The following is a 19,396-nucleotide window of genomic DNA, read 5'->3' as shown; positions in this document are numbered from 1 at the left end:
TGAGCGCCATCCGACCCAAGAATATTTTGTCCAATTTAAACGTCTTTGACCCAAAGCTCGTCGCACCGTGTGCGATGCTAAGACGACGTCCTAGAGAAACTACGTCAATTCATTGAAAAACAACGTCCCAGCTAACACCGTATGGGACAAAGTCCGTCGAATAATGGGGAAATGTAATACTGTAATTCCGAGTCTTCTGAACAATGGAAGAACGACCACTAGTCCCATAGAAAATGCTGAAATATTCGCTAGATCATTTTCATAGATAAGCAGCTCAAACAATTATGACTCGGAATTTCTAAAAATGAAGGACAGTGCGGAAAAACGAACACTGAACTTTATATCTCTTAACACTGAAACATACAATGCACCGTTCACATCCGAGGAACTTGAGGCGGCACTAGACACATCCCCTGACACCTTCCCCAGCCCTGATAACTTCCATAAGAGTATGCTTCGCTATCTTCGACCAGCTGTAAAATCCTTCCTTTTCTCAATTTGGAACAGGATCTTGACTGAGAGTGAATTTCCCTCTGCTTGCGTTCCGCCAATGTAATCCCAGTCCAGAAAAAAGAAAAGGATCCTTCTCTACCTGGCAGTTATAGGCCAATATCTCTCATCAGCTGCGTATGCCAGGTTACGGAAAAGATAATAACTAATCGCCTGATGTGGGTACTCGAATCGGAAAACCGATTATCTAATATCCAATGTGGTTTCCGTAAGCACAGATCCGCCGCAGACCATCTTGTTCGGGTGGAGACCGCCATTAGAGATGCTTTCCTCAAGAAGGAACATCTAGTGGCGTTCTTCTCTGATCTAGAAAAGGCTTACAATACCACATGTGGTATGCATTCTGCAAACTCTGCATGATTGGGTATTTCGTGGAAGTCTACAAACGTTTATTGCGAAGTTCATGGGAGAGCAGTATTTCCGAGTGTGAGTACGCACAACACTTTCTAATGAACATCTCCAAGAACACGGCGTTCCGCGGAGGTCTGTATTAAGGGTTCGTATTTTCTGCATTGCTATCAATGGAATTGCCCACTATGTGGGTGACAGAGTAACCTCTGTTGTACATTGATGACTTCAGTTTATATTACAACTCCCGATATCACCCATCCATCGGTCGACAGTTGCAACTGGTCATCAACGTGCTATCGGAGTGGTCTCTTCGCAATGGCTTTAAATTCTCCACTCAAAAGGCGCAGTGTGTCCACTTCTACAACAATCGTGGACTGCATCCACATCCTGAACTGCGTCTTAGTGGAGTGGAATTGCAATATACAGACACTGCGAGATTTTTGGGCCTTATCTTTGATTATAAATTAAGGTGGGGGGCGAATATACGTGATCTGAGAAGGCGTTGCAAAAAATCGTTTAATATTTTACGCATTTTTCAAGGGTTCGCTGGGGTGCAGACCGCACAGTGCTTTTACGTCTTTATCGTGCTCTTATCCGGTGAAAGCTGGATTAGGGCTGTTTTATCTATGGCTCAGCATATAAATCCGTGTTACGTCTCTTAGACACTATTCACCATCATGGGATACGACTCGTTACAGGAGCCTTCCGACCGAGTCGGATAGAGAGCCTGTATTGCGAAGCGGGGGAATCATCAGTGTATCGGCGACGTAATGTCTTATTGTGCTCGTATGCTGTTAAGCTCCGCTCACAGCCCGAGCACAATTCTTACGACTCCTTTTACCATCTGTCTCTTTATGGCCGATTCAGTCAAAACTCACGGAGACTTCGTCCAGCAGGTGTGCGCTTTCGAGAACTGCTGTCCGAGCTCGACATCCGCTTGCCAACAGTCCGCACACTGGAGTACACTATCACTCCACCCTGGACTATGCGACGTCCTATGTTTGACGTAAGTCTGAGCCGATGTTTTAAAAAATTTACACCAGCTTTTGTATACAGACTTCGTTTTAGTGAACTTTTGTCACAGTTTCCAAATCATTCATTATATTTTACTGATGGATCCCGACTAAATGATTGTGTTGGTTGTTTCTTTATTGCGAATGGACAAATATTTAAATATAAATTGAGCCAGTACACCAGCGTTTTTACCGCAGAATTATATGCTTTTTATAGAGTTTTATTCTTTTGAATTAGGCAACCCCGTGGCAGATTCCTTATCTGCTCCAACTCTCTAAACGCCATTGAGTCAATGCAGCATCTGAATTTTGATGATCCGCTTGTGTTGCGAACCCAGGAACTTTTCCACACTCTTCTAACCTCTGACTATGAGATGGGAGTAGTGTGGATTCGGGTCATGTTGGCATTCCTGGATAAGAGGCAGCGGATGCTGCAGCACGGGACGGTGCTATAAATGGGTCTGAGGTGTTTTGGCGTGAGAGGTGGCAGGATTTAAAAAATTATTTGAAACATACGTTATGGTGGCAATGGGAAGGCGAATGGTCTGCACAAGAGGGAAATAAATTACAAAAAATAAAGAATACTGTTCGCGTTTGGGATTCATCCACAAGATCGTCACGGCACGAAGACGGTTTACTCACCCGGTTGAGGATTTGCCACTGTCATCTGACGCATGGCCATCTCCTATATGGCGAGCCTCAGCAGGAGTGTGATTTATGCCAAGTTCCACTGACCGTGGAAAAGTTTTTATTATAGTGTAGAAAATGTGACTGTGCCCGTCGGCAGTATGGAATTCGGCCGACTCTACGTGACCCTCTTGGAAATGATTTTAATTGTACAAGTGCAGTTCTGAGATTTTTATCGAATACAGGACTTGACAAGGTGATGTAGTTTTTTAATGTCCCGTTTTACTTATCCTCCGGACTCTTTATATCCGGAGGTTACATTTTTTAGTATATGATTTCAACAAATTTGACATTCGGACCTTTTACATCCGTGCATTTTATAAATGCTGCAGACAATTTAATTCTGTTGACATTTGTTTTATTGTTTTGTTGTTACTTTTTAAATACTACTTACTAGTGTCTGAGAACTTCTCACGTTTATGGTTTTTATGCATCACCTTCTTGAAACTGCATTTGTTTGCCTCGTTTTAACCGTGACAATGCTTTTTAGTTCTTTTAAGCATCCTGGTTATAGTATTGTGTTCGTGTTTAGTGAATGATTTTATGTAAGGACGCAAATAGCCATAGTATCTGACGCGCCCTTTATAAACCCCACTAATCAATCAATCTACAACCTAAGAGGCGAAGTAATACAATCGTATGTACACTAATTTCATAGGAGTGATATAGTGAATTTTCTGTCTACAATTAAGGAAGGTAAATGTGCTAAATTAAAATCACAATGTAAATTCTTTTTTATTAAACCTCAAAATAGCTTCAATTCTTAACTCAAAATATTGATGCGATCAGATTATGTTAACATGTAAAATTCACTTCCCAGTTTTATAATTATTTCTGCAACATATTAAGCAGCAAGATGTTCACGAAACGTATGGACACAGTACATTAAATAAAACTTAGCAGTGATGCTCAATAAAGTTTAATATAAAATTTCAATGAGCTACATAGACTGAAATAGAAAACTCGAACATACATTATGGCGGTCCAGATCGAAAAGGCATTGACTGTGCCGTATTTCGCATTGTTGTGAAAAGTTGTGTAAACTATGAAATGTTTGCTATCGGTTGTAATACAGTACCTGTAAATGGCTAAAATACAATAATTTGAATAATAATATGGGACAAGGAGTTGCTTCTTGCACTATAAATTCTAAGAAAAAGAGGTCAGAATTATCCTTCTTCCGAAAGATCCAGGAAGGTGAGTTTATAAAATATAATATATACTTAATGAAAATAATATATGAACCTTATGTATTTCGTATTTCAATAATGGAAGGAAGGTGTTAATTTTTCCAAAGTAGCACGATATCGAAAGTGCAAGACATTTTATCGTCTGCTAGAGAAAGTGTCTGTGATGAGGCGATAGTAGCGATCCTGGTGGCTAGCAACTATCTATGGATGCATATTTCAACTGTCTATGTATGCATATTTAGTAAGTATTGAGCTTCGTGACTGTATATACTAGACTGAGGTATTATTTAGTATTTACTTATTTAACCTAGTCGACATAAGGCCATGTGACCTTCTCTTCCCCTCTACCAGGGGATTACAACTACAATATGAAGAATACAACTGTAATTATAATTATAATAAATATTAAATGTATTACAATAAAAATGGAAGTACGAAAACATTGTCTGATTAATAAAGACTAGATAATTTATGATATAAGTTAATAAAAAAAAAGAAAATTTTTTCTACTAAAGTACAAATTAAACCTAGAATAATAAAATTATAGAGTGATGAAATTACCGGATATTTGAAATATTTTGTGAACATATTATTATGATGTACCGAAGTACATATGATATTTCCGTGCAGAAATTCTGTGTCATATGATGGATGAGTGGAGCGGAGAAAAATTCTCTTCGGCACCGGGATTTGAACCTGGGTTTTCAGCTCTACGTCGGGTCCCGGCCACTTACTAAATTATAAAGAGTGCACCTATGCACATGTGTGGACATTGTGCCACAGTCATACATCTATGACGCAGTGCATGAGGATAGGCCACTAGAGGGAACCCAAGAGGTGAAACTTAAACTAAGAGGATTCAATCCGACATCGGGATGGGAATCCGGTGTGGCGTGGATAGAGCGTAAGCGCGTAGAGCTGAAAACCCGGGTTCAAATCCCGGTGCTGGAGAGAATCTCTCTCCGCTTCACTCATCCTTCATCATAAAATACTTAAAATTAGGGGGACATGAAACATTTCGTAAATATGCAAGTTATTGACATCATTATTACGATTATTGTTATGATTATTATATTTTATTTTCAATTTATTTTTTTAAATATAAATAAAATCCATTTTTGTCCCACTACATCACTTTAAGGATTTTTTTATTTCACTTGGTAATTTAACGACATTTTATCAACTAGTCGGTTATTTAGCGTTGATGGCAATGGTGATAGCGAGATGGTATTTGGCGAGATGAGGCCGAGGATTCGCCATAGATTACCTGACATTAGCCTTACAGTTCGGGAAAACCTCGGAAAAATCCCAACCAGGTTATCAGCCCAAGCGGGAATCTAATCTGCGCCCGAGTGCATCTCCGGATCGCCAGGCAAGCGTCTTAGCGACTGAGCTACGCCGGTAGCTCTTTAGGGATAAATTCCGACAAAATACCATATTCGTATACTGTGAACCCAATGATCTACAGATATTAACTTTCGTCGAAATCGGACGATATGAGATTTCTCGCTCCTGCCTTTTCACCTTATGAGATGATATTTAAAAAATGTAAAACGTTTAACCAAAATTGTAGAGAGTAATATTCATTTTACATTATAAGTTTCTAAATCGGCAGTTCATTTACTTCAGGAAATTTTTAAAACCGTCAACTCCTTTTCCCTGTCCTGTCTGCTCCGTTAGGGGATTAAAAAAACCCAAAAGTACACGAAGTTGAATTTTTTTTACGTTCCTTATACATTTTACAAACAATAGTGAGAGACCATATGAATAGTCTAACGGTTAGACTAACCCAATTTTGTAAAGTAGCATTAGTTTCCAATTTAAAGACTGCATGCCTGCTGGTTCAAAAATAAATCAGTAGGCCTACAATTATTTTGATCATTCCTACCTCCCATTTTTCATCCCTTAATGTTCGTATTTAGTAAAACTCCATCTTATCTTTTAGCCGAAGGATTAATAGGAACCTACACACAGAGTTTAAAGTGATTAGTCAGTCAATCTGTTAATTACAGAATAGTTTTTATTACATAAATTGCTTTCATACATTATAGTAGCGAGAAAAGACTATGCAGCGGTGTGCCAGGAACTAGTGTAGACTACTACAGTTCTATAGTTGGTTATATATGTGCATTCTTTTTGGAGTTGACTGTTCATCCGAGTCCACTAGCATAATCGGGAGAGTATGTTTGCTCTCAAGCCTCACCCATTCCAGCTACAGTTTGCTTGCGACAAAGATAACCGACCTTGCAGCTGTAACTCGCTCTGGAATTCTGATTAACAAAATCCACCCGCCAAAATCGATGGAGTCCACTGTATCCGCCATTGCTCACAACACAAAGACAACAGAACCTTTCACAACAACAACCAATAAACGCACGCGCCGGAAAAAATCTGACTCGTAACCAAAACATAAACATTCACTCTATCGGAAAAATGACAAACTATTGCCACAAACAGTATGAAGGTTAAGAATATCCCTATCAGCATAGGGATAGTTTTTAATTACCACAACTGAGCGCCCCTTCCCCTGTATGTAGGTTTTCATGCTTCTCTGGATTACATTGCGAAAATTTATTTTGAAATATATCATAACTGAAAGCTTCGCGCCTGTGTGCACGGGTTCATGCGTGCTTTTATACACTTCTACACTGCGAAAATTTGTTTCCAAAATATATCGCAAGTGAATGGGGTCTAGACTGTGTACGAGATTCTGTTTCCTTCAGGCTATGAGATTGCGTAAAGTTCTTTCCTCATAATACTGGGCACGAGTGGCTTCTCGCCTGTGTGTAAGAGGATATAACTCAAAAAAAAAAAATGGATTTCGAAAACTTCTTTCCATACTATCACAATTGAATGCCTTTCCCCTGTGTGCACGAGTACATGATTTGTAAGATTAGCAGAAAGCGAAAATTTCTTTCCGCATATTACACAACTAAATGGTTTCTAGCCTATATATGTATGCGTGCATGCCTTTTCAAATCACAGGAAGCCAAAAATGTCTTACCACATATATCACAACTGAACGGCCTTTCCCCTGTGTGAATGCGTGCATGATATTTAAGATGACCAGAATATGAAAATTTCTTTCCACATATATCACAACTGAACGGCCGTTCCCCTGTGTGTACGAGTGCGTGAGTTTTAAGGTGCCCAGATTGCAAAAATTTATTTCCACATATATCACAACTGAATGGTCTTTCCCTTGTATGTACGCGTGCATGCGCTTTAAGACCACTAGACAGCGAAAAATTCTTTCCACAAATATCACAATTAAATCGCTTCTCGCCTGTATGTAAGAGCTCATGCCTTTTCAACTTACTAGAAGTTAAAAATTTATTTCCACACATAGCACAACTGAATGGCCTCTCCCCGGTGTGCGATAATGCATGGACTTTAAGACTAGAAGTCTGCGAAAATTTCTTCCCGCATATATCACAATCGAATATTTTCTCGGCAGTATGTACGACTGCATGCTTTTTCAAATTACCCTTGGTCGAAAATTTCTTTTCACAGATACCACAACCGAATGACTTGCCCGCTGAGTGTACTAGTGCGTGTCTTTTTAGACGATCCAACTGCAAACAATCCTTTCGACAAACATTGCAAACGAATGGTGCCTTGCGGGTGTGTAAAAGAGCATGGCTTGTGAGCGTTCCCAGGTCGAAAAAAGCCTTTCCACAAACATCACATTTGTATATCTTCTTGCCTGTCTGCAGACACACATCTTCTGCAATACTGTCGCAGGCAGCTGGCACTCCAATGCTGTGAAGAAAATATGGTCTTAGTTCAAGAAATAAAGACTAACGCAGAATTAATCACACAAATTAAACTACACCCAACACAAATATATTACTTTTAATAAGTAGCAAGCAATGACGAAGACTACGCTCAGAGACAAAAAACCCGAACACTTGTTTTATAAAGAAAAAAAGGAAAATTACATGATGTTACTGTATGCGTGTCCTTTTTATTGTTATCCGACAGAATGAAAATTTAGTTATTGTTGTATATATATATATATATATATATATATATATATATATATATATATATATATATATATATATATTGTAACATCGTTCCCGGTGTATCAAAACTTTAGCTACCGTGCTGCGCATGCGTCCATTCACCTTCACCTCCTACTTGAATCTTCGAGGGGAGGGGAATGGGGTAGTGATGGTGATTCGAACGTGAAGACAGTGCTCGAGTGACTCCCAGGCGGACGAGGAAGAAGGCAGAATTAGCCTCAGCTGGACGGATCAGGCAACTGAAATTGAGGATCCTATCCGATAAGTATACATCGGGAACTACAGGCTGTGGCTGTGAGATGTGGACAGGAGTGGTTTAGGAGTTTCCTTTAAAGATATGTAAAAGGCGGTTGCTGTCCAAAGAAATACTTTTTGGTTATTTGTTCTTCCTCTGAAGGTTTTGTTGTGACTCGATATTGAGAGATATTATAATGTAGGGAGAAGTTGTGACTGATGGTTGGAAGTTTTTGGTTAATTCCCCTTTAAGATATAGTAATTAAAGAGAAATATTCTTGTTGTTGAACGTTTTTTCCTGTTAATTGTTTTTAAGGAGATAATTGTAATAAAGGAAGGTTTTGGTAAGTTTTGAAATTTTTCCTTCCTCTTTTTGGATTCATTCTCGTTTTTCCAAGTTCCTTGTTTCAGTTTTGGTGTAGCTGGAGAACCGTCACAATATATGTTAGTAAGAGTTTTAGTAGGCTGTGCAATTTAATACCCATCAATTTGTGGTAATTTCTTTACCATGGATTCGTGTAAACAAACCATTATTATGAGATACACCATTTATTACTAGAAAGTCACAGTTACTACAGAATTTGCGTCTGTGTTCTTGTTCCTTATTATCGCTATTTAATTTTCACATGTCAGTGTTTTGAGTGGAAATTGGTACTCACTTTATCTTTTTAAAGAATGCAACCCGAATATTTGCTGTAGCCATTGCTCTAAATGACGATGGACTCAGTGTATGTTTCATCGCACATGTTATGAATATGCCTAGAAGTACCGTTCAGGATGCTCTAAAACAGTGTAGAGAGACACAAGAATACACCAAGAAACCAGATTCGTGTCGTCAGCAATGCACAACTCAAAATGAAGACAGGCGCATAGTGTTATCAGTTCTTAGGGATCGCAGCCTGCCACCTATGATGGTAACCCAACAGTATGTTGACATGTATGTACGTTCAATATCGGGACAGACGGACGGACGGGCGGGCGTGCGGGCGGGTAGGCGGGCAGGCGTCAGCAACTATGGCTATTTGCGCCCTTATCTAAAATTGGTCACAAAACATAAAACATAAATAATACAGTAAGCAGAAAGCTAAAAAGGACTAAAAAACGTTGTCACAGTAAAAAAAACCTAAGTACACAAATGAAGTATCAACAAGATGTTTCTTAAAATTCATAAAAGTGAGCAGTTCTCAGACCCTAATTATTATTCAACACGAACAATAAACTAATAAAAAAGGCTACCAGAGATAAATTGTGTAGCACATTCCAAACAATAAAATTTTATAAAATAGGCAATTCGGATGTAAAATGTCCGAAATGTCAGATACGTAAAATATGAATATAAAAGAAATATAACCTCCGGATGTAAAGAGTCTGGAGCTTAATGAAAAAGGGTCCATAAAAAACTAAATCACCCTGTCAAGTCCCGTATTCAATAAAAATCTCAGAACTGCACTTACGCAATGAAAATCATTTGCAAGAGCGTCACGTAGAGTCGGCCGAATTGTATATTGTCGACAGTCACGCTCATATTTGCTGCAATGCAATGAAATATGTTCGACCGTAATTGCTACTTGGCATAATTCACATTCCGGTTTAGGTTCTCCATGTGTCAGACGACAGTGGCCAATCTTCAATCGGGTGAGTATGACTTCTTCGTCTCGTCACGTTCTTGTGGACGAATCCCAAACTCGGACGGTATTCCTTATACTTCGTAATTTATTTCCATCTAGTAAAGACCATTCTCCTTCTCACTGTCACTATATTCTATATTTCAAATGTGTTTGTTGTCTTGCGCCAATATACCAGAGTGTCATTCATAGCACCATCTTTGGCTGCAGAATCTGCAGCCTCCTCTTTCCCTGGAATATCTATATGGCCAAGAATCTACACTATTCCAATCTCGGAGCCAGAACTTAGGAGTGTGTGGAATAGCTCCTGTGTTCTTACCAGAAGGGGATCATCTGAATGGAAAGAGTACAGACAGTGAATGGCACATGGAGCAGATTAGATATCTGTCACGAGGTTGTCTATTTAAAAACAATAAAGTTCTGTAAAAAGCATGTAATTCAGCAGTAAAATCACTGGTATATTCGCTCAATATATGTTTAAATATCTGTCCATTTGCAAGGAAGCAGCAACCAACATAATCATTTACCCGGGATCCGTCTGTAAAAACTAAAGAATAATTTGAACACGTGATAAAAGTTCACTATAACGAAGTCTATAAACAAAAGCTGTTGTAAAATTTTTAAAACTTCGGCTCAGACTTACATCAAACATGGGACGTCTCATAATCCACTGTGGAGTCGTGGTATACTCCAGTGTGAGAACTGATGTTAGATGGGTGTTGAGCTCAGAGAGCAGTTAACGATATAGCACGCCTGCTGGACGAAGTCTCCGTGGATTTTCACTTTATCGGTCGCATGGTGGAAACATAGTAGAGGTGTGGGACAAGCTGTGCGTGTTTTCGTTCAATCTGCGCATGACGTCACCTTCACTGCATGCCGCACTCGAATGACACAGTGAACATAACAGATTGTTGCTGGTTAGATCAGCGTCCATAGATTTAAATGAATAAATAAAAATCATGGTTTGTGCATTCAGTAAATATTTACGGTATATAATAGGGCCTAACTTGAAGTGATAACATTATAAAATAGTGAACAATAAATTAAATTCAAGAGTCAAGAAATAATGCAATATGTTAGTGGAACGTTAATAATTGCCTCCTGTAATATACACGTACTTTCATGATAACTATAATACCTTATGCTACAAATATGCACAAAATTAGGCCCATATAACACACACATTATATTACACATGAATTCAAGTACAATAGGGACTACCTTGAAATGATAACGTAATAAAATTATGATCTATTACATATTAAACCAAGTTTCAAGAAACAATGTAATAGGGCAGTGTGTCATTAACAATTGCCTACTGTAATATACTGTACACACGCTTTTATAATAATTGCAATACACTGTGTAATAAATATATACATACTTAGATCTATACAGTTATGTATAACATACATTATTTTATAATGAAATCAAATACTTCTGAACCTTCATTAACGTACATGTATATGCATTTCAGGGAATTATTTGTCATTATATAGTAAACAAATATTTTTATATATTTAGGCTATTGAAGACATAATATATTATAGTCTACTAGTCTGTTTATCCGCAACTCTGGAAAACAGCTTTGGTACGCCCACTTCCTAAAGTAAATTCACTTCTGCAAAAGACTATAGGCCAATCTCCATTCTTCCCGTTTTATCCAAAGCCCTGGAACGCATCATTCATAAGCAGTTGTCAGACTACCTAATAGAATTTAATCTTTTAGACCCTTTACAATCAGGATTCAGAAATGGCCATAGCACTTCTACTGCTTTGTTGAATGTTACTGAGGACATACGCGCAGCCATAGATAAACGACAGGCTACTGTACTAGTTTTATTGGACTATAGCAAAGCCTTTGATTCTGTTGACTTCGATCTACTATTGACTAAACTACAAACGCTACACCTTTCTGATAATGATATCACCTGGATGTACTCCTACCTTACTGGCCGCCAGCAGCGTGTCATATCTAATAATCGTTTCTCATCCTGGCGTACTGTAGATACAGGAGTTCCTCAGGGATCAGTATTAGGAATTTCTAAATCATTTAAGCACTGCAGATATCAAATATATGCAGACGACGTTCAATTGTATACTTCAGCGCGTCCTGATGCACTAAATGATAGCATTAATAGTCTTAATGAAGATCTTGATTCCATCTCTTCCTGGTCTCAACAATTTGGGCTTAACCTAAACGCATGTAAATCACAGGCTATTCTGTTCGCGAAACGTAGATTAATTCCTGAAGTCAACGATCTGAATATTCCACCTGTGAAACTGAATAAAACAATCATTCCGTTTAGCTCAACCGTAAAAAATCTCGGAGTGCATTTCGAATCTAATCTTAGTTGGGATACGCATATTAAATATACATGTAAGAAGGAATTCTCTATTCTCCATTCACTAAAAAGATTGTATCATTATCCATCTAAATTAAAACAGACGCTGGTACAGACACTCATTCTACCTCACTTCGATTATTGCGACGTTTTGTTCAGTGATCTCAGGATTGATACCGCCCAGAAACTACAGCGTGTTCATAACGCGTGCGTCCGCTTCATTTGTAATGTTCGATACTATGATCATATCTCACCTTCTTTCGAGAAGTTATCATGGCTTAGGTTACATGAGAGGAGAAATCTGCACTCACTTTCTCTCCTATATGGAATTATGCACACTTCATCCCCCTATTATTTATTCGCTCGTTTTCATACTCTCTCTCTCGCCATCATAATATTAATACTCGATCACAACGCGATAACACGCTAGAAATTCCACTTCACACATCATCTCTGTATTCCTCATCTTTCACTGTTGCTACCTCTCGTCACTGGAACTCTCTGCCGCGTGAAGTCAAGGGCTGCCGAACATTGAAATCTTTCAAATCCAAGTTAGAAAATTATCTTATGACGAGTTGCCAAACTAACTTACTATTATGACATGTGTTGTATTGCATGTTTCCACGTATTCACATTTTTGTTTTATGTTCTAGTGATATTTAACTTATTTTATATTTTTGTTTTCATATTTTCCGATAATGGTATATCTCTAATGTGATAAGTTGAGCTATATATATATATATATATATATATATATATATATATATATATATATATATATAAACATAATTTTCCTTACTGTGTATACTTAAAAATATTGTATTCATTGAATGCTTTGTACTGCACTATTTTATTACTACTATTAGTATTATTATTACTATTAGGCCTGTTATTATTTTATTTATTATTATTATTATTATTATTATTATTATTAGCATTATTATCATTAATATTATTATTTATTTATTTATTATTATTATTATTATTATTATTATTGTTATTAATTGTCTTATTTTTTATATATTGTAGGACTCATTTATTTTTGACCTGCTGTTCACATTTTATTATGCTTTTTTCTTTCCTTCTCTATGTTATATAGTATGTCTGATTTCTTCTTACTTGTTGTTTACATTTTATTATTATTATCTTATTCAGTTTTGTGTGTACTTTGTAAATTTGTAGTGTTTCTGTAACGCAGTTTTTACTCCTGGTTGAGTGTTAGAGAAGGCCGTATGGCCTTAACTCTGCCAGGTTAAATAAATTATTATTATTATTATTATTATTATTATTATTATTATTATTATTATTATTATTATTATTATTATTATTATTATTATTATTACATTATTTACCTTACTGTTCTACTCACGACATAATATAATTTAAGTATTCTAAATCCCACTCTGTTAAGTAAATACTTATTCATATGCAATCTTTTTCATTTTCTTTACAATATTTCTCTTTGAAATTCCAGACATTTTTATTGTATTATTAATTTCTTTAAGTCTAATAAATGTTCCTGTTCTAACCAATGTCGTAATTACTTCTGGCAGAAGAGGAGAACTGATTTTTGCTTCGTTTTTCATGGCAGAATTAACCAAATTTACGGTCCTTTTTATTATAAATTTCTCATGAGAAACGAAATCTCCGTGCACATCTGAGAATATACTGTCAATAAGCAAGGCAACCAATTGTAGATCCTTAGAAGGGAGAATTAAGTTTCCACAAGACACTGTAGTAATTCAGTCTTTTTGATTAGCAGAAGTTGACAATTTTGTGGGAATTCCAAGATTCGGGTATTATATCCTGCAATATATTTTAATCCTTCCTGGGATATCTGCTGTCTTGCAGAGATTTCATATATTTTAGTGGGAGGCCTATATTGTCTTCAGGATCTCCATCCTTGGTAAATTTAACCGGTTTCAGAATGCCTTTAAGAAATTCTGCCGTTGCACACAGTTCTTTTTGCAGATTATCATTGACTTCTGATTGGCTTGTACTAGGACCCTCTATTAATGCCTCTTCTTCCGAAAGCAAATCGGAGGTGTTTTTGTTCTCACAAAACTGAGATAATGGATTTCGACCTAGTATGTACCACTTCAGTCTATGTTCAAAATCTAAAGCAGAGGGATGATCGTTTGTTCTACTCATGTTTCTAATTTCCGTAAAAAAGTTTTCTACCAGATATTGGTTAAGTTTTCTTGTGATGATGTATTCAATTTTGTACTTCCACTTCATTGTCATTCATGGTCATGAAGTCATTCATTTCTGAGAGTGTAATATTCTGATCTTGAAGGTTTATTGCGTAACTATGCAGCCCTCGATGGGTACCGAATTTAGGAACGGTTTTAAATAAATCAAACCAATTATTAGTTAATTTTATTGCCTTTGAAGTTTCTTTCCATTCATTTGATTTCAATAGCTCTCTTTCACCACACCATTTCAAAGCCTTTGCTATCCTGTTCGAAAATACAGTAGTTGTGCTGCCAAACTAACTTTTTGTGTTTGGGTACCACGGACACTTAAGTGTAAAGGAATTAACTTGTAAGCTAATTATGTATCAGGGGACGAGAATGCACGTAAAAGTTCATGAATGGGTTCTGATCAAATGTTCAATCCGTTCAAGTTGAAACCTTGATCTAGAAGGTGATTCCTGTGTAATTTCAATAAACGTGGAGCGTCTGACTTTGGTAGAGGGTCTTGGCGTTTGCAATAATTCTCCCATTTCTCACGAGGATGTTTACCTTTCGGGAAAGAAAAATATTTAATATTACTGCTCTGGTTTTTCTATAATGATTACAGCAACCGTACACTGCACAGTGACTCATTATGTATTGTAATTAATGTCTAGTTAGGTAGCCTATATTAAAGAAAATGTACTCAACGCAATGAGCTGCGATCGCTGTCTGCAGTGAAGATGACGTCACACGCCTCAGCCGCTATCGCAACAGCATGCGCAATGCCACACCTTTACTATGTTTCCGCCATGATCGGTCGTAAAGAGACGAATGGTGGAACGAGTCGTAAGAATTGTGCTCAGACTGTGAGCAGAGCTTAACAGCGTATGATCACAACAAGACATTACGTCGCCGGACAGAGATGGTTCCCCCGCTTCACATTACAGGTTCTCTATCCGAATCGTACCGAAGGTACATGTAGCGAGTCGAATGCCATGATGCTGGACAGTATCTAACAGGCGTAATTTATATTTATATGCTGAGCAAAAAATAAAACAGCCATAATCCAGCTTTTATCGGATACAAGTACGATAAGACGTAAAAGCACTATGCGGTCTCCACCCCAGTGAACCCCTCACAAAAAGCTTAAAATGTCTAGGATCTTTCCACAACGCCTCCTTAAATCACGTACATGCGCCTCCCGCGTTAATTTGTAATCAAAGATAACGCCCAAAAATCTCGTAGTGTCTGTATATTGCAACTCCACTCCATTAAGATGCAGTTTAGGCTGTGGATGCGTTTTCAAAGTGGAGAATTTAAAGCCATTGCGAACAGCACGTTGATGACCAGTTGGGACCGATAGATGGGAGATATCGCTAGCTGTAATATGTACTGAAGTCATCAATGTACAACAGAGAAGATACTCGTCCACCTCCACAGTGGGCAATTCCATTGTTCGCAATGCAACAAAGAAGAATGCTTCATACAAAGCCCTGCGGAACGCCCTTTTCTTGAAGATGTTCGTTAGAAAGTGTGGACCTTACTCAAACTCGGAAATACCGCTCTGCTATGAACTTTGCATTAACGTAGGTAGACTGCGACGAAGTCCCCAATGATGCAGTGATTTTACAATGCCAAATCGCCATGTGGTATCGTAAGCCTTTTCAGGATCAAGGTTTTGCATAGTATCAGGGCCAGGGGAGATGTCAGGGGATGTGTCTAGTACCGCCTCCAGCTCCTCGACTGTTAACGGTGTACTGTAGTGTTCCGAGTTACTTATAAATGGCTTTTGAGGAAAACGTATGACCTTTGCCACCCTCACATAAGCCCGGCATCGCTCCCTGTCCTGTGCAAGATTAATCCAGTCTCTATCATCTAATTTCACCTCCCTCAAATCCAATTTAATATTATCCTTCCATCTACGTCTCGGCCTCCTCAAAGGTCTTTTTCACTCCGGTCCCCAGCTAACATTGTATAAGCATTTCTGGATTTGCCCATACATGCTATATGCCCTGCCAATCTCAAACGTCTCGATTCAATGTTTCTAATTATGTGAGGCGAAAAATAAAATACGTGCAGTTCCGTGTTGTGTAACTTTCTCCATTCTCTTATAACTTCACCCCTTTTAGACCCAAATATTTTCCTAAGCAACATATTCTCAAACATCCTTAATCTCTGCTCCTCTCAAAGTGAGAGTCCAATTTTCACAACTATACAGAACAACTGGTAATATAACTGTTTTATAAATTCTAACTTTCAGATTTCTTGACAGCAGACTGGATGACAAAAGTTTCTCAACCGAATAATAAGAGGCATTTCCCATATTTATTCAGTCTTCAGTGTTGTCAGATTTAAAATTTAATTTTCGTTTTTCTGCAGAATCTTAGATTTTTTTTTTTTTTTTTTTTTTTTTTTTTTTTTTTTTTTTTTTTTTTTTTAGAAATTCGGGACAAAATTGCTTGAGCTGCTTATCTGTGCAAAAGTGCTAGCAAATATTTCAGCAATATCTTTGGGATATTCAGAGAATTTTCAGGTCAGAGGTGTGTCTCTGGAAGACATAAAATAGCAGGGTTCTCGTAATAGATCTATTGTTTTAGTTCTGTATATCTGATGCGTACACCATTCTCGTTCCATTGTATATCAGTCATCACGAGGAGCTAAATCATGATGATTCACACAGTGCGCGGTGTTGAGTCATGGCGAATCCCCATGGTAACCACCGCAGCAATTTGCACATGTCACGTCATTCATGCGAAGTTTCTGCGTATGTCCCAACCGTTCCCAACTAAAGCGCCGCATTGGGTTCGGAACATACGCACGTAAAAGGACACGCTCGTAGCCGACAAATATATACTCAGGTAGCAGGGAATTCTGGAAAGTCAAGAAAACGGTGCTCAATGGATAAGTCGGTCCATCTCGCTTACGCAATAAACAGTAGGCCTTGAATACAGACTGGTCTGCCAGCTCTAGTTGAATTTTCTCATTATTCATTCCATCCAGAGCAAAAGTATGAACCACTCCCCGCGTGGTGTACAGCGAGGAGTGCTTTTCAACCTTTATAGCGCAAGACCCCAGCAACTTTGCCTTCAACAGGGTCTTACTTTGTTTGGGAGTCAAAGTTTCGACGAGGAAGCTGTCGTTACAGAGTCTAGTGGCATTCTTGAATTACCCCACGATTCCATCAAGTGCACGTCTGATGTAAAATAGGCTGATATCTTTCAGTAGTAGTAGTAGGGTTTAAGAAGGGCGCGTCAGCTACTATGGCTACCTGCGACCTTATCTAAAATTCTTAATATAACAAAGTCATTTATAATTTAATAATCAGAGTGCTAAATGAACTAAAACGCGTTGTCCCGATAAAACGAGGCACACAAATGCAGTATACATAAGGTGATTTCTACATAACCATAAAAGTGACCAGTTCTACGACCCTAGGTGGTATTCAAAACGAACAAATAAAACAATAAAACTAAGGCCACCAGAGATAAATTGTGAATCATATTTTAAAAATAATAAAATTTTATAAAATATTCGGACGTATAAAGTCCGAAATGTCAACAATATAAAATCAAATATAAAGCAACAAATGTAACCTCCGGATGTAAAGAGTCCGGAAGATAAGTAAAAACGGGTCAATAAAAACTAAATCACCTTATCCAATCCTGTAGTCGATAAAAATTTTAGAACTGCATTTGTACAATTGGGCTAAAATCATTTCCAAGAGCATCACGTAGTGTCGGCCGAATTCAATATTGCCGCCGGACACGGTCATATTTTCTGCAGCGCAATAGAAAATATTCCACCATAAGTGGAACATGGCCCATATCACACTCCGGCTGAGGTTCGCCACGTAGGAGATGGCCATGTGTCAGATGACAGTGGCCAATCCTCAACCGGGTGAGTAGATCTTGTTATTCATCATCTTTTACAGTATCCAACTCGCGTCAATGGAATTCCTTGCCACAAAGTATTAGCGGCTGCAAAACAATAAACACCTTTAAATACAGCTTAAAATAACCTTATTAGCATTTCACTCCATCATACTGATTTGAACTATCACTGACTACACTGTTCCTTCATTCCTTAGACATCATCCTGATAGTGCTGTATTTTCAAAATTGTCTCATAATAATCTCTTTCTTTTATCTAATATTATTTGAAATATATTAACATTCTATGTATTTCAGCTTAATTCTGCTACACAGTTTATTTCAGTGTTCAATTAATAGTTCATATTATTTTGTTGTTTAATTCGTAAATAACTCTTGTATACATGTAATTCTCACCTAAATCAAATTGTTGAATTCTTTGTAAGTTCATGCGTATGTGTATACACTTTTTGCTGGTTGAGTGGAAGAGAAGGCCTTACTGCCTTAAATCCCCCAACTAAAATATATTATTACTATTATTATTATTATTATTATTATTATTATTATTAAAAATTCTTCGTGTCGTGACGCTCTTGTGGACGAATCCCTAACTCGAACAGTGTTCTTTCTTCTTCGTAATTTATTTTCCTCTTGTGCAGACCGTTCTCCTTCCCATTGCCACCATATTCTATATTTCAAATGTTTTTGTAAGTCTTGCCACCTCTCGCGCCTATATACCAGAGAGCCATTCATAGCACCCTCTTTGGCTGCAGTCTCTGCAGACTCATTCCAAGGAATTTCAACATGGCCAGGAATCCACACTACTCCAATCTCTGAGCTAGATCTTAGGAGTGTGTGGAGCAGCTGCTGAGTTCTTATTACAAGGGGATCATCTGAATAGGAAGACTGCAAAGACGGAATGGCACTTAAAGAGTCGGAGCAGATTAGATATCTGCCCCAAGGTTGTCGAATTAAAAGCAATAAAACTCTGTAAAAAGGATATAATTCTGCAGTAATTACACTGGTATTTTCGCTCAGTATATATTTACTGTAAATAGTGATTTGCAACGAAGGACCAACCTCCACAATCATTTAATCGGGATCCGTCAGTAAAAACTAAAGAATAATTTGGAAAAGATGATAAAAGTTCACACAAACGAAGTCTATAAAAAAAAAGCTGGTGTAAAATTATTAAAAATTCGGCTCAGGCTTACATCAAACATGGGACGTCGCATAATCCAAGGTGGAGTGGTAGTATATTCCAGTGTACGAACGGATGTTAGATGGACGTCGAGATCAGAAAGGAGTTCATGCAATCGCAAGCCTGCTGGACGAGGTCTCCGTGGATTTTCACTGTACCGGCCGTA

General features: G+C 37.8%; 1 protein-coding gene across 3 annotated transcripts in view; it reads right to left on the bottom strand.

The window, feature by feature from the left end:
• Positions 1–3,268: 3,268 nt before the first annotated feature.
• The window catches only part of LOC138705746 (gastrula zinc finger protein XlCGF57.1-like), a 120,007-nt gene continuing 103,879 nt past the window's right edge, over positions 3,269–19,396 (bottom strand). For 2 of the 3 annotated variants that reach the window (XM_069834340.1, XM_069834341.1), the window contains one exon: positions 3,269–7,513. In XM_069834340.1, coding sequence (XP_069690441.1) covers positions 6,700–7,513 — 814 coding nt within the window. In that variant the 3' untranslated portion in view covers positions 3,269–6,699. The remainder of the gene's footprint in view (positions 7,514–19,396) is intronic. The other variant, XM_069834342.1, reaches the window with a different exon arrangement.

Source organism: Periplaneta americana, chromosome 9 (assembly GCF_040183065.1).
Source record: "Periplaneta americana isolate PAMFEO1 chromosome 9, P.americana_PAMFEO1_priV1, whole genome shotgun sequence".
Taxonomy (NCBI): Eukaryota; Metazoa; Arthropoda; class Insecta; order Blattodea; family Blattidae; genus Periplaneta; species Periplaneta americana.
Note: the sequence above shows the minus strand (reverse complement) of the source record. Positions and strands in the feature narration are given on the sequence as shown.